The sequence below is a fragment of the Leguminivora glycinivorella genome, chromosome Z (genome assembly GCF_023078275.1).
Source record: "Leguminivora glycinivorella isolate SPB_JAAS2020 chromosome Z, LegGlyc_1.1, whole genome shotgun sequence".
Taxonomy (NCBI): domain Eukaryota; kingdom Metazoa; phylum Arthropoda; class Insecta; order Lepidoptera; family Tortricidae; genus Leguminivora; species Leguminivora glycinivorella.
Window position 1 is genome coordinate 48,213,842 of NC_062998.1, and position 14,219 is coordinate 48,228,060.

Sequence of the window (14,219 nt, forward strand, 5' to 3'; positions counted from 1 at the left end):
ACGTTTCCGTAACAATACGAAGGCAACTCTTTTCGCACTACATCTGTAGACGTGTTTTGTTCGTACTAATGCTATTAAACGTTCGATTTGAATTTCGTACATGATCTATATAATATATTTTTCCCCTCACTAGCTCGGAAACACGTGTTTTGTCCTTTAATACCAGCGGGTAAAAACGCATTTTATCCACTAGTGGGTAAAGTAATTTGACCTTGAATAAAGTCAAATTAACTGCTTTAAAATTGATAAAAGTAGGTGAATCTAGTAATAAAGATGATTTACCACATGTGGAAATACTGGAAGCAGTGATAAACGCATTTTTTGCGTTGTAGTTTCCTCGCTATAGTGAGGGGAAAAGTTTTGTGTTACACTCGGGTGCAAATGTACCTATTTTACTTCTCGTGTGTTAAAAAAAACTCGCAAGTTCAGGATTCTATTCTCGAACCACTCGCTTCGCTTGTGGTTCAACTATAGAATCCTTTCACTTGCTCGTTTTTCAATTCCACACTCGGCGTTAAAATACAACTTTGCCCCCTTGTATAACAAATAACTATTTGAGCTTTAGCAGCGCATTCCACAATCCTTCATACCAATCATATCTTACCCTAATCACAGCTCTCACATTTGACATGATTTTCGCCTTGTGATTACTTACATTCTATGGACATTTCATGTATGGATATATTATGTAGTATTTTTGATACGAAGCACAGAGCAAGCGACTTACTATACTCTGTCGTTGTGTTTCGTTGACATGTAAAAGTGCCCCTGTGGCGTATGGTCAATTTCTATGCCCAGCTTAGGCCCCAGGCAAAGGTCATGAATCCTCTATACCACCTCCTGAATTCATACGCGTCCCAGCAATTAGCGTTGCTCGTATTGTTCGGTATCCACCTCACGGCCCAACCGTATTGTATAATCGAGGGATTGTACACGACAATAAATGTATAATTATTATGTCTTGTAACTGAAGTGCAATGAGGAGGCACACTGACATTTTATCCCGCCAGGCGGCGCCTGTGCAAGTGTCTAGGCATGTCACTGTCATTCATATGTGTGAGAGAGAAAAAACATATTATCTTCTCGCTCTCACGTATGAAATTCTTTATCTGTGCAATGTAGTGTAAAGGACTAATAGGGTGGCGCCATCTGCCATAACCTTTGAGTGTGGCTCCTCATTTGTCAGAGTGATTAGACTCTATAAAAACTATTGGAGACTCCGTAATACTTGACTAATCCTATATCAGTTAATATAGAACAGTAAGTTTAGGATGGCAAGCAGACGCTGGCACCCACTCGATAGAGTGAGGCGAGGCCAATCATTCACGATACTCGTTCTTGTCTACAGTATATTTTGCCTCATATTCCATCATAGTAGGCGTCAACGGCGCAGAGATTTTTCTTTAGAGCCGGTGACGTCATACACTAATGTGAATCTGATTTTTTTATACCACGTCGGTGGGAAACAACCTGATGGAGAGCGGTCACCGTAACCTATGGACGCCGACAACTCAAGGGGTGTCACATGCGCGTTGCCGACCCATTAGAAACTTGTACACTCCTTTTTTGAAGAATCCCATACTGTAGTTCATCGGGAATACCTCGGCAGGGAGCCATTCCACAGCCGGAGCGTCCGCGGGAGAATTTATTTCTAAAAATACCGCACGGTGCGCGACCATTTAGATTGCAAGTGTGTGGATAATTGCTTTGGAGTAGACAAATACCATTCCTATGTAAACTTTAGTGTTAGAAAAAAGTAAAATAAAAGAAAAAAAAATAAGCCTAAGGAGCCCTAGTTAAGCCAAAAACAAAAAGGAACGAAAAAAAAATCAAACAAAAAAAATTACGTTATTTATTATAATCACAGATGCTACCCAACCGGGCCGGACAAAATGCAATCATTAGCTCACCATAGTACGATGCGCACTCAAAAATGGAATATGTCACATACATAGAATAAATAAGACTTACATACAGCTATATACAATCAAATGCAAAATTTGCTAATATGCTTAAGTGATAACTCTGTGGATGCGTGTAGAGGGATCACGTCATGTTGACTCCTAGGGAGCGGCTGGCGTATTCGTAGACGACGTAGGAAATGGAGACGGCGGGGATGACCTTGATGAAGTTGGGCGTGATGCCACGGTACAAGCCGCGGACGCCTTCGCGCTGAACGATGTCCTTGAACACGCCGCGCATCGTGCCTTCCGCCACTTTTGCTGCTTTTTCTGCAATCATAAAAGATTGGTTAGATGTTGAAGAAAGATCCAGACGAAGGAATGAATTGAAAATGGCGTACAGATGTAGTACGAAAAGTGTTTCCTTCGTATCGTTTTTCGGGAAACGTTCGTATTTGTCATGCTAGTTCAATGTCAGTACATCTTGTACTCAGACTGACTGAAATAGCATGACACGTTCGAACGTTTCCGTAACGATACGAAGGCAAATCATTTCTAAAGCCTTCATATTTCAAGTTTCAACAGAAATAAAAGACCCCCATTCTCGAGTCATGGCTTGTCCAACAGATCTCCATCATCATAACGCGGAGTAATGTTGCTTGTGATGGAGATTTTGGACCCGGTATGACGCAACGGGTTTCAATAGGCAAATTTTAAGCGATATAATCCGTTTCCATAGCTTTTTTTCATGAGTAACTATCGCGGTAACCGAAGACAATTAAATTATAATGTAAATGATTTATTTTAATGAATATAGTACCTCCCAATAAAAATCCCGAGGCATTGCAACGGTGCTCTTACACGGGCAACACAATTCCAAGCAATTTACACACCATTGCCGCGTTTGCTCCATAGTTGATGCGTATTGAACAACGTAACGCAGCAATGGTATGTAGATTGCTTGCGATTGCATTCTCCGTGTAACAGCACCGTAAAGCTAGCAACCTATCACTGCAATATCACAACTGAAACTTTCTGAGCAATTTCAATGTTCTGCCCACCCGTACAAGCGTGAGTGTATGTATGTATGTAATAGGCGAGACGACTAAAAAAAAGTAATTAGTCCGTCAGTTAGATTATCAAAGAATCTGAGACACGTATGTACAGTGCGATGAAGTTTCGCGTGACGTCACGCCTAAGTACAATTTTTACTTAGAAGTGACGTCGCAAGCCCCCACTCCGAAACTTTGATGCTTTATATCTTTGTATTTTTTCATTAATTAGAATAAGCGAAAAATATGTATTCAGTATTTTTGGACGATCTAACTGACGGACTAAACAGAATGCTATTTTTTATGTAGTCGTCATCACTATTAGTAAAATGCTCACCTTGCGCTTGTAACCTAGTCCTGACGAGCGCGAGCGGGTACGAGCACACCTGCCCCAGCGTGCACGAGGCCGAGCCGCAGGCCAGCAGCAGCAGCATGCCCGGCTGCCCGTTGTGGTGGTACTTGTTGATGTACTTCTTCTTCAGCGTCTCGTACACCGCCAGGTCGATCCCCGCGTACGGCACGATCCCCAGGATATTTGGAATGTAGCCTTTGTAGAAGCATCTCAACCCTTCTCGGGCGTATATTTTCTTCGCGGCGTCCATTATACCGCTGTACTGGCCGGTCTTTCTTAACGCTAGGCGCGTTTTGAGGACCTCTAACGGGTATATGACTGTTTGGCTGATCGCGCCGGCCGTGGCGCCGGCGGCGAAGCGCTCGTATATCTCTAGGGGCTGGTTCTTCCTGTCGCCGAGGATCACGCGCTTGACTTGCTCGTACGCGGCGAACTTGATGGCGGACTCTGGGGCTATTTTGATGACGTTGATGCCGTTCCCTCGCCAGAGGCCGGTGATGCCGCCCTCGCTTATCATTCGCGCTAAGCACTTGCTCATGCCTTCTCTTGTTGGATTCACCTGGAAATTAAGATGAGTGGTTAATTGAGTGTCGTCTAAAATTTACTAATATGTCCCAAAATCGAAACAGTCGGCAGTTCCTAAGAGAATGGTTGCTGAGACAATCATTAAGGGAAATTACATAATTAAAATACTCGTAACAATACTCGTAAAGTGCAACGACGGTTGATCTTGATACAATCATTGCAGAAATTCTACGACGTACGTTACTCTAAGCAATACATAGGTGCAAAAACCAACCTGCAGGAAAACTTTAAGTCTGTCCAAAGGCGCCGTGCAAGTCCGGCTGAACGCTCCGGCGATGCCACCCGCCAGCAGGTGGCGCCACCACTTGCCCGTCTGGAGTTCGCTCTGTGTGAAATCGTCGGGGACGTTCATGTCCTCCCCGATGTCCAGATACTGAAACGAGAGGGATCTTATTAGTTTATGGTTGCCTGGTACTACGGATTCTGGTATAGTACATTCTTATGCCCCGAGTTACATTACACACTTTTTCATCACATTTGCAATAAAAAATATGTAAAATGATAAATAAAGGTATAATTTTGTTACAAGAAATTTCATAACTCCCTCGGGAAAAACGTTTTTCTTCCGTGCAATCGCACACGCACTGAGCAAGTGTGATGAAAAGGATATAACCCGTTCGGTGTGCAATATTATATAGCGCTTATTAAAATGATCGCATAGACGTATAAATTAATTCGCAAGAACAGTTTATACTAGTTAGTACGCTTGCCTAGAACATCTGGTTATACGTAATAGCTAATAGCTTACACCTTACATTAAATTATTTAGAAGGAACTATATGGGTATATTCTCGGCAGCTGAAAATATTTTGATGTGAGTGAGATACATTCTACTGACAATGAAAATCAGACAGCAAGTCAAGTGATATGTGGGAAGGATTACTCTTTTTTGGCTACTGCGTAGTGGAACTAGTGGTCATTATTTGTATAACTAGAGCGTTTGCCAAAACGTTAAAAATACTCTAGCGATTAGTATGATAATGGACTAATATTTGTTAGACTCAACATTACGCTCAAGACAGGATATGTATATTGTTTGTAAACTCGTAATACGATGAAGAGATTTTACTAATTTGTGATAGGTCTAGAATGGCACGATCTCTACCGGCACCATAAATTAAATATAACAAGATCATACCATCCCATACATTAAAATGCGACCGCCTAAGACCGCGCTTACAGTCCATCACACATAGATGGCGCCACAAAAAAAATGTCTTGTAGCTTTCGATTACACTTGTTGATGGCGTTAAGTGTAACTTTTGACATAGATTTAATAATTTACGGCTCGGAATTGACACTTAATGCCAATCTACAAATAATCGGTGGCAACAAGGCATTTTTTTGTGGCGCCATCTATGTGTGGTGGAGTGTAAGCGCCTTCGTAGGCGGTCGCATTTTAATGTATGGGATGGTATGATCTTGTTATATTTAATTTATGCCGGCACTGACAAAAAAGCTAGCCCTTATGTGACATTTTATGACCGTGACATGTTGTGGAGCAATTCCAAAATATTGTGTGCTTAGATACAATGATTTCGTGATTTTATTTACCTTAAATGGAATTCGATTTCGACACGTAAACTGTCCAGTGTCCCGAAGATGATATGGGTCACGAAGAAAGTCTTATTAAATAAAGACGTAAGGTTGACAATTTCAAGCAAGACAGTTAACGTGTTAATTTTATTTTATTATATGTATAAAAATTTTAACAGTAACTGACCACTTAACAAAATGTCACTTAATTTGTAGCATACAATTTTATTCACTAACATGGTCTATGACCATGTATGATAGATGTGTGCGTGCGTGCAACAGGGTTCCATCCTGAAGTGAAATGGGCTAGGACCTCCCGTTTAGTCTAATAATCGAATGATATCGTGTTACAAATGCAACACATAAGTGAGTTGCAAAAGTGCATGGCGAATTTATCATAATTTCTCCATACAATTTCGCAAGTAACTGTACCTAACCACAATGTATTTTTAGCGAAGTGGCCAGCTACTGGTAGACCGTGATCAGTAGTTTACCACAGTACAATAGTCTACATGTTGATCATACTCTACATCGTCATCATCATCGTCCTCGACAACGTAGGGCTGCTCGTCCACTTCGGGTCTCACGTATTTCACTTTTTTGTATTTTATATTGAAATTAGTCCACGCGTGGTACAGTAACCGCTCCGCCTGTGAGAAACTAGGGTCAGATACTCTAAAAAAAAACTTGAATAAGTAATATCTAACGTATAAAGAAGAAGGTAATTTGTCGACTATGGAAAATCTTTGGAAGCGTCACTTGATCTAGAACTAAAGTCAAACTCGTATGAAACTATATCTTCTGAATAGAAATTTGCTACTTACTTGCCGTTAGCCCTTTCTCGTGATATATGCATATAAACGAAATAAAATAGGAATAAACCGTTTTATGCAAAAGTCTCTAGATATTAGTTCAGTACTATTTTCTGATAATAGTTTTTATTATTCGCATAAAGCAAGTCAGCGACCGAGTAACAACCCTCGGGTAGATTTTGAAGTGCTTCAACCAATATTGATTCTGCAAGCTAGCGTATCAAACAATGCAGCTAGATTTATAGTACTTTGAATCAATATTTGCGATTGAAACTACTTGCTAAAGAAGTGACTTTCACCGATTATATATTATATTGATATCTCATGTAACTTAATTTATGAATTGTCAAAAGATATTGGACAAATATGTTTAAATGAATCAGGTATGTTACCGCAGTCTCCTTAAATTTGTATTGACCCATGATGGTATGTTCCAAACCAACGGTGAGAGTCAGCAAAGCAACGTAGGTCTGCCAAAGCATGGCTTGATGGTGTCCTGTATAAACGATAATTTTTAACACTAATTTTCCTTTGCTAATCATTATTTTAAATTTTGCCCACCAATGTGCGATGCCTAAGCATGTTTTCAAGACTGTTGACTTTGACAGGTGTCAGATTACGGCTGGCATGAAAATAGAAGCTCTGAGTTTGTATATGTAGGAGATTAGCAGAAGAGAGGTTGAGTCTGTTCGGAAAGAGAAGTCGTGGAATAGGAACATGGAATTGGACCCCATACATTTCAAGACTCTTCTCTTTCTGAACAGACTCAACCTCTCTTCTTACTTTCTTTATTGTTTTAGTCGTCGCCTGCTAGCTACTACGTCCTTTAGAAGTAGTCCGAAGCATGTAGGGATGCGGATGACGCGAATAGGTATTTGTGATGCCATATATTGATTTGACGACCGGTCTGGCGCAGTCGGTAGTGACCCTGCCTGCTACGCCGTGGTCCCGGGTTCGAATCCCGGTAAGGGCATTTATTTGTGTGATGAGCACAGATATTTGTTCCTGAGTCATGGATGTTTTCTATGTATATAAGTATTTATATATTATATATATCGTTGTCTGAGTACCCACAACACAAGCCTTCATGAGCTTACCGTGGGGCTCAGTCAATCTGTGTAAGAATGTCCTATAATATTAAATTATTAATAATATTATTAATATTATATATCGTTATCCAATCGAAATGAAAGAGACACTATCACTAATGTTCGCCGGATAGCCTTCATGTAGATGCAGCATTTGACTAACTATACTTTTCCTTGCTGAGCTAGGTTGCTGAGGTAACCCATCAACATCATACAATCTTGTAACAAACAACACGTGGATAGAACAGCTGGCATTACGGCATTGACAGTATATTTTAGTTATATTATATTTAATGCGAACTTTTCTCATAATTGCATAAAACAAACATCATTATATTCCTAGTTTTCTCATTACATACTAGACTGTGATCATTAAGAGGTACCCAAAATAGTTATTTGTTATACAAGGGGGCAAAGTTGTATTTTAACGCCGAGTGTGGAATTGAAAAACGAGCAACTGTAAGGATTCTATAGTTGAACCACGAGCGAAGCGAGTGGTTCGAGAATAGAATCCTGAACTTGCGAGTTTTTTTAACACACGAGAAGTAAAATACATTTGCACCCGAGTGTAACACTAAACTTTTCCCCTCACTATAGCGAGGAAACTAAAACGCAAAAAACGCGTTTATTACTGCTTCCAGTAGTTCCACGGGTGGTAAATCATCTTTATTACTAGATTCACCTACATTTATCAATTTTAAAGCAGTTAATTTGACTTTATTCAAGGTCAAATTACTTTACCCACTAGTGGATAAAATGCGTTTTTACCCGCTGGTATTAAAGGACAAAACACATGTTTCCGAGCTAGTGAGGGGAAAAAAATATTATAATTTGTACTATTACGTCACTTATTCGAAACACATTGATTTACAAGATATAATACCATTTCGAATCATTAGACTCAATGTAAAGTTACGTATCCTCTAACCGTATTATGTATGTATGTATGTATGTATGTCATTAGTCGTTGACGAAACATCCGGAACCCAGACTTAGCGTGAGCCGGTTCCATCCAGAAATGGAAAGTGGCCGCCTCACATCCGCGAAATTCTTTCTTTTGTGTTAAGTAATTAGAAAGTTATAACGTTTCGGCGTTACGTTTCTGTTATGTATGTGGACTTAGAATATTGATGAAACTAGCAGCCACGATCATTTCTTCGTTATATATTTTAACACATTGTTTGCCAGGAACCCGCCTGGCGCTCGTGAACTTTGCTCAGATGTCGGACAACCCGCTAGGCGGGTGGTCGCTATACAAGATATCGGTTGTAGATACGATCGGTTTCTGGAGAATCTGAAGTATTGCGAAATTTTTGGTCTGGCATAGAATGTGTTAATTAGCAAGTATGTATATTTAGAAAAAAAAAACTGAGCAAGAAATATGTCTTAGAGAACACGTTACTGTTAAATGGCTATCAGTGTCAGCACCCAGAGTCAAACACAAGTTTAGAGGAGGTCATCACAAAATAAATAAAATTCTATAAAGCTTACGAATATTAGTCTACATAGTCTAGTCATCTACTGGTTAATTACGTAAGTATCGGTTGCTTTCTACACGCGCGGCTATTCATGTAGAGAACATCTTTAAAGTACCTAAATACGTTTTAATAGCCATATTACATGGTGGGTAAAAACTGTAAAAACTCCCTGTCAGAATTACGTAAGTTCGTCGCTAGAACAATATAAAATATTAGTGAAAAGATTGAATTAGAACAATTGGATATTAATCATTTCTGTGCCACATAAGGCGGACTTTGATCAACGGCGGCGGCGGCAGCGTCACACATGCGGATGTAACGGTACCTACCCAAATGATATGGTTTCATGTATTAAACGAGTAGGTAAACCGTTATAGGTATTTTTCTAGGATTAATAGACTATACACTTTTGAAATTTTACTTAACCTAGACATGGTTTCCGTAGCCAGCAATAAATAAATTATTTTATCTGTCATTAATGTATAAGATCAGAAGTAATGAACTCTAAAAAAAAAGTTTTTGAGTTAAGACCTTTGGTTACGAGTTACGACGTATGTCACATATGGAGAAAAAAATATCTGTATCGAACAAAAATTAGGTTAGTTCAGGTGTTCACATAATATGGAGGATAGCGACTCATCTTCAAATTCAAAAAGTATAACTTCAGATTTCTTACATTACAATAATTATGTTTTATGACCTTTTAGGAGTCGTTTTGTATGTAAGTATAGTTAACCTTGCCGCAGCCTTCTAACCACATTCGTTACATTGAGATCCGTCACTATCACTGTCGTCATTTCGTGGGTGTTTCTGAAATGTCAATGCTACTTGTATAGAATGCGTGAAGTACACATTCCTTGTTACTGGACTGCAATATTATTTGGCGTTTCAAAAGAATATTCATGACAAAGCGTCAAACAGCTATAGTCATAGCAAACTAAGTTATCAGCGATTTTGATAGCCCCACAGCCCTTGCACAGGCGGGACTAGCAAAATCGCTGTCATCTTAGCTTAGCCTGACTCCACAAACAAATCAATACTGGTTTAACATTCCATCCCGCTAGATGGGGTAGACCAGTGGCGGGCATTTTTTTTCCTTTGGGGCTTGAAGTAATTTAGAGGCAGGCCAGATTTACCCCACAAATGCACTTTTACTACAGTTCTGGCCATATCACACACTATTTAGAAGGACCGGTGGCGGGCTGCATACAATCCTTTAGCGGGCCTTAAGGCCCGCGGGTCGTACTTTGCCCGCCACTGTACTAGAATCTAAGTAATTGGGTCGCTGTTACAGCCTCGCGGAGTTAGCCGACCAAATTCGACACTGACCCCGATAGACAACCTTCGCAATGCCGCGTTATGAAACTGTTGCTTCAATACGGCTGATAAAAACGTTAAGTGGACGGATAAAAAGTTTACCAAACCGTTTTGTTACACATTTTTTGGTTCCGGTCAGATTTTATGTGTAAGAAATCAAGAATATGATTTTTTGTTTGAATCGAAATAATAAGACGATCGGATCGGAGTTTACTAAGACCCACTGGCAACAACCACTTAACCTGTCTGGGGTTAACCCACCATTTTATATGGAATTTGACAGATGGCAGCCCACTAACCCTGATTTAATTGGTTGGTGCAAGTGGACCTAAGTGTCTTAGGCGAAGGCATTGTGATTAACATTTTAATGGAATAATATCTAGTCAAAATGTTATTTACGAGTAAACATCCAAGGCGTAAGCGAGAGAAACTAAAACCTAAGGTAACAAAGACCGTTAATATGTTGAAGGTTGAAGTCACTGACAGGGATCTTTCATATCGTCTGAAGACTCCAAAGGGTTAAGAAACTATTTGTAAAGGTGTGTCTTCTAAACCAAGCTACTAATTACAAAAAGAACTTGGCATATTCATACCCAACAAGAGCTTTTCAATTAGTTAAATACATCTTAATATGTACCTAACTAGTTCTCTGAATTGGCAACGCGCGTTGATATATGAGTCATCGCGTCATTGCACGAGACACACTCGTGACATAACTTATAAAATTATATATAGGTATAGCAGTGGACATCCCCAAAGTTCTTGGAAACATAAGTATTGCTAGATATTTAGAAGTACGTTATTTATATTTAGAATTGATGACGTTTGGAGTCGATTGTTCTCGACTGTTAGTTTTGTTTGATAAGATAAGGGCCAGATTATTGCTCTGACTCGGTGGTATTGCAATGTCACTGTAACGGGGGCGTGCCAAGAGTTGATAGCATCGGCGAAAGACATTACATCCATTGCGATTAAGTAGGAACGATGTACGCTTAAACCTATGAACATATTTAGCGTTACCGATGTCTAGTCTTCATATTATTTCGTCAGGGTTCATTTCATCCATTCTATTTAATCACTGATGATTTGATGAAGGTTCGTTAAACCTATGACTCAAGTACAAGGTCATTGCATATGAAGCATAAGGTCTATGTAAAATAAGTGTGTGTGCAGTGTTGGTTTAAAAATTAGAGGAACATATTTAATTTACGTTATCTACCATATTAACCAATTGACATATGTAATGTATATTCGTAATGCTAACCTAATCATCAGTGATCGGTTTTTTGGATTCGACATGGGGTGAACGACCTCAATCATTATGTTAGTATGGATATGCCCCGGGAATCCGGGCTTAATGTTGTTAGAAAAGGCAAAAAAATATGTACAATGTCCACAATGCCAAATGGTTTTATTGCTCAACCTAAAATATAAAGCAACAACATTAACATTATAAACTTAAACTAAAAATAGTACATAACGTAATAGGCCTTACTAACATGCGATTTCATAACCACTATAAATCTCTCCAACAATTTAAAAATGTGAACTCTTTAGCTTTGATATTCTTACAATAAAATTTAGAAAAACAATTTAAATTTAATGTTCGGTTTGTATAAATATCATGATAGATGTAAGGTAATACTTTGTGGAGGTTCTAATATATTTTGCTTAATAGAGTGTAGAGATTAGGAAAAGAATAGAAGTTTTTGTCTCAACTGGTTGCCATGTAAGAGTAAAAAGTTCCTGAGAGATAATTTCGTCGTATCAATATTAACTTTTCTACTTGATATCCCGCGAGGGTGAATCCAAAAAACCGATCACTGCTAATCATACTCGTACTTTGCCTTCTCATATCGAGTTATCGACGCATCAAGTCACTTACAATTTCAACAAAAATGTAAAATATGTAATTATTAATGTAATAGTAACGCGTAGTTATTTAAATTAGTAATCAGTGCTATCAAGACAGGTTTATCAGTGAGCGTCATCCATCACCATGTCTGGAATGTGATGAAAATGTGAAAACCCATCGCGCCAGGCTACCTATGTCCTGAACTTGACTACGTAGTCTTGACTATGTGTTAACTAAACTGTCAGTAGTTTTTTATTTGCTATCCCATATCGATGTTGTAAATATAAAATTAAAACTCTTAAGACGTATCTGTGACGGATCGTTTTGATTTTTTTAAATTCTTATTTTTAAAGATGCTAGATCCCATCAACATTTTGCAAAAACGGCCTTATTGAGTATGCCGAGTTTTCGATAAATCTAGTTAATAACACTAGTATATTTAACTAAAATTCCCAAATTGAAAGGGGGGCTTCCTTTCCATTTTAGCATTTTCGCTCCTGTAGCGTATTTAAGTCCGCTGAAGCATTTTACATTAAAGTCCAAAAAATTAGAAATTAGCAATATTGACACTACAGTATTCGCACTTTTTAGTTTAGATAACACTTTGGTCAGATTTTAGGTGTAATGTTAAATATTATCAAACTATTTATGACACTGTTACACATAGAATGACGACTTTACTAGTTTGTCCGACTCTAACTTTAAACTACTTACATTTCTTTATCTTATTTCGTTATATTAGCCATGAATAGCATTTTTAGTCTTAATTACTCAAAATATATGTCACCGTTCCAATTTAAACACTTAAGATAATTTCAAAGGCACGTGTATGGAATAAATCATTTCAGTTGACATATTCATGTAATAATATGTAGTGAATGGTCACAATAACATTTAGGTCGAAGCGGTATCAGACAGTTTATAGGTCATAAAATGACGTCTATTGAACATTATAAACACCTTCGCATAGAAGAACAGAATGTACACAATACATGTGCGACATTTCTTCATGATTCTAACAAATGTCTAGTATGTACGAGTATATCTATAGCAGCCACATCGTTACGGTTTTGACAGCAACATTATGAACATTAGGTATTATCTCGAAAATCATAGTATTAATCAAAATGCGAAAAAAAAACATTGAATATTTTTCTAACATCTGTTTTACCATAGGTATTAACGATTGACACGTCATTCAAGAAACTATACAGTATACACACTTTTATAACAAAAACAAATTTTTATTAAACTTATTAATTTAGTCGTAATGAAGATATTTGTTGTTATTGTCAAAATTGTTATGTTCAGTTTTAATTATTAATTTAAAAGAATATTGAACATGGTTAGATTATTTTGAGCACCTGGACCGTTTAGCAACTTTGGCGGCTATCTCAAAACACGTGCATCGGTGTTGCAACTATTAGAATTATCAGCTTTTTCCACTACACTATGGGCTTAACCAATATGCGTGGTACATACTTAGCCAAGAGTGGATAAGCCCGTTGTAATGAAGGGGTTCACGTAAAGTACCATTGCAGAGGGTTTTGTTTAAAGTAGATAAAACCATTCAAGCATTGATGAGGAAACATTAAATTTAAACACTAACATACTTATGCAATTACAAGCGGGGAGTACAGTACCGTCATCGGCTAAGCATTTATCCTCAAAATTTCAAACGAAACGTAATAAGGCTGTTCCCACACTTATAGCCACTTTGTGCTTAATAAGGCTTAATATTCTTAATAAGAACTGTGCCTTATTATTGAGCTTAGGGCTAAACGAGTTCTAGAGTGGGAGTTAGGCTTCAATCTTTAATATTGGTATTTATTTAACTTGCAAAATAAGAGATCAGATCACTTAGCAAAAAACGTGAGTCATTATTTCTACTTGTTTTCAGTGGTTTTAAAGTTATGTATTTGTAATTCCACGAACGCTGATCCTGCTATTTTCCTGCCAGTTATCGGAGACGTAGTTTCCTGCGCTGCGCGGGCGCGTGACGTCATGCGCACGCGTCGACGCGGCGTCACCCGCGAATAGGGCCGTCACGAGCAGTTAGTGTTATTTGCGTTTTTGATTTACGCGTCGGGTGTAAAAATTAGTGTCTGTGGGTATAATTTCATGTGTCACGGCCAGTATAATAATTCAGCACAATATCTACATATGACAACTAGAGATTACTAGACTCAAGCTAAGCTCATTAGGTATGCTGCGATTTTTACATCAAAGAGTCTGCAAATGTT

The 14,219-nt window shown here is 38.4% G+C and overlaps 2 protein-coding genes across 3 annotated transcripts in view; both read right to left on the reverse strand.

The window, feature by feature from the left end:
• Positions 1 to 1,836: 1,836 nt before the first annotated feature.
• The window catches only part of LOC125240751 (calcium-binding mitochondrial carrier protein SCaMC-2), a 77,684-nt gene continuing 65,301 nt past the window's right edge, over positions 1,837 to 14,219 (reverse strand). For both annotated transcript variants that reach the window (XM_048148806.1, XM_048148807.1), the window contains 3 exons: positions 4,105 to 4,263; positions 3,291 to 3,864; positions 1,837 to 2,231 (listed from right to left, as the gene is read on the reverse strand). In XM_048148806.1, the coding sequence (XP_048004763.1) occupies positions 2,047 to 2,231; positions 3,291 to 3,864; positions 4,105 to 4,263 (918 nt within the window). In that variant the 3' untranslated portion in view covers positions 1,837 to 2,046. The remainder of the gene's footprint in view (positions 2,232 to 3,290; positions 3,865 to 4,104; positions 4,264 to 14,219) is intronic.
• On the reverse strand, positions 5,349 to 7,104 carry LOC125240753. Its single transcript, XM_048148808.1, has 2 exons — positions 6,631 to 7,104; positions 5,349 to 6,076 (listed from the first exon to the last, which is right to left on the reverse strand). Exons 1-2 carry the CDS (start codon positions 6,778 to 6,780, stop codon positions 5,909 to 5,911), a joined length of 318 nt encoding a protein of 105 aa, XP_048004765.1. The 5' UTR covers positions 6,781 to 7,104; the 3' UTR covers positions 5,349 to 5,908.

Coding starts and splice junctions, on each gene's coding strand:
- LOC125240753 (XM_048148808.1), bottom strand. CDS start 6,780: ATGATTAGCAAAGGAAAATTAGTGTTAAAAATTATCGTTTATACAGGA. Junction 6,077..6,630: donor ACAAATTTAAGGAGACTGCG/GTAACATACCTG, acceptor AGTTTCTCACAG/GCGGAGCGGTTACTGTACCA.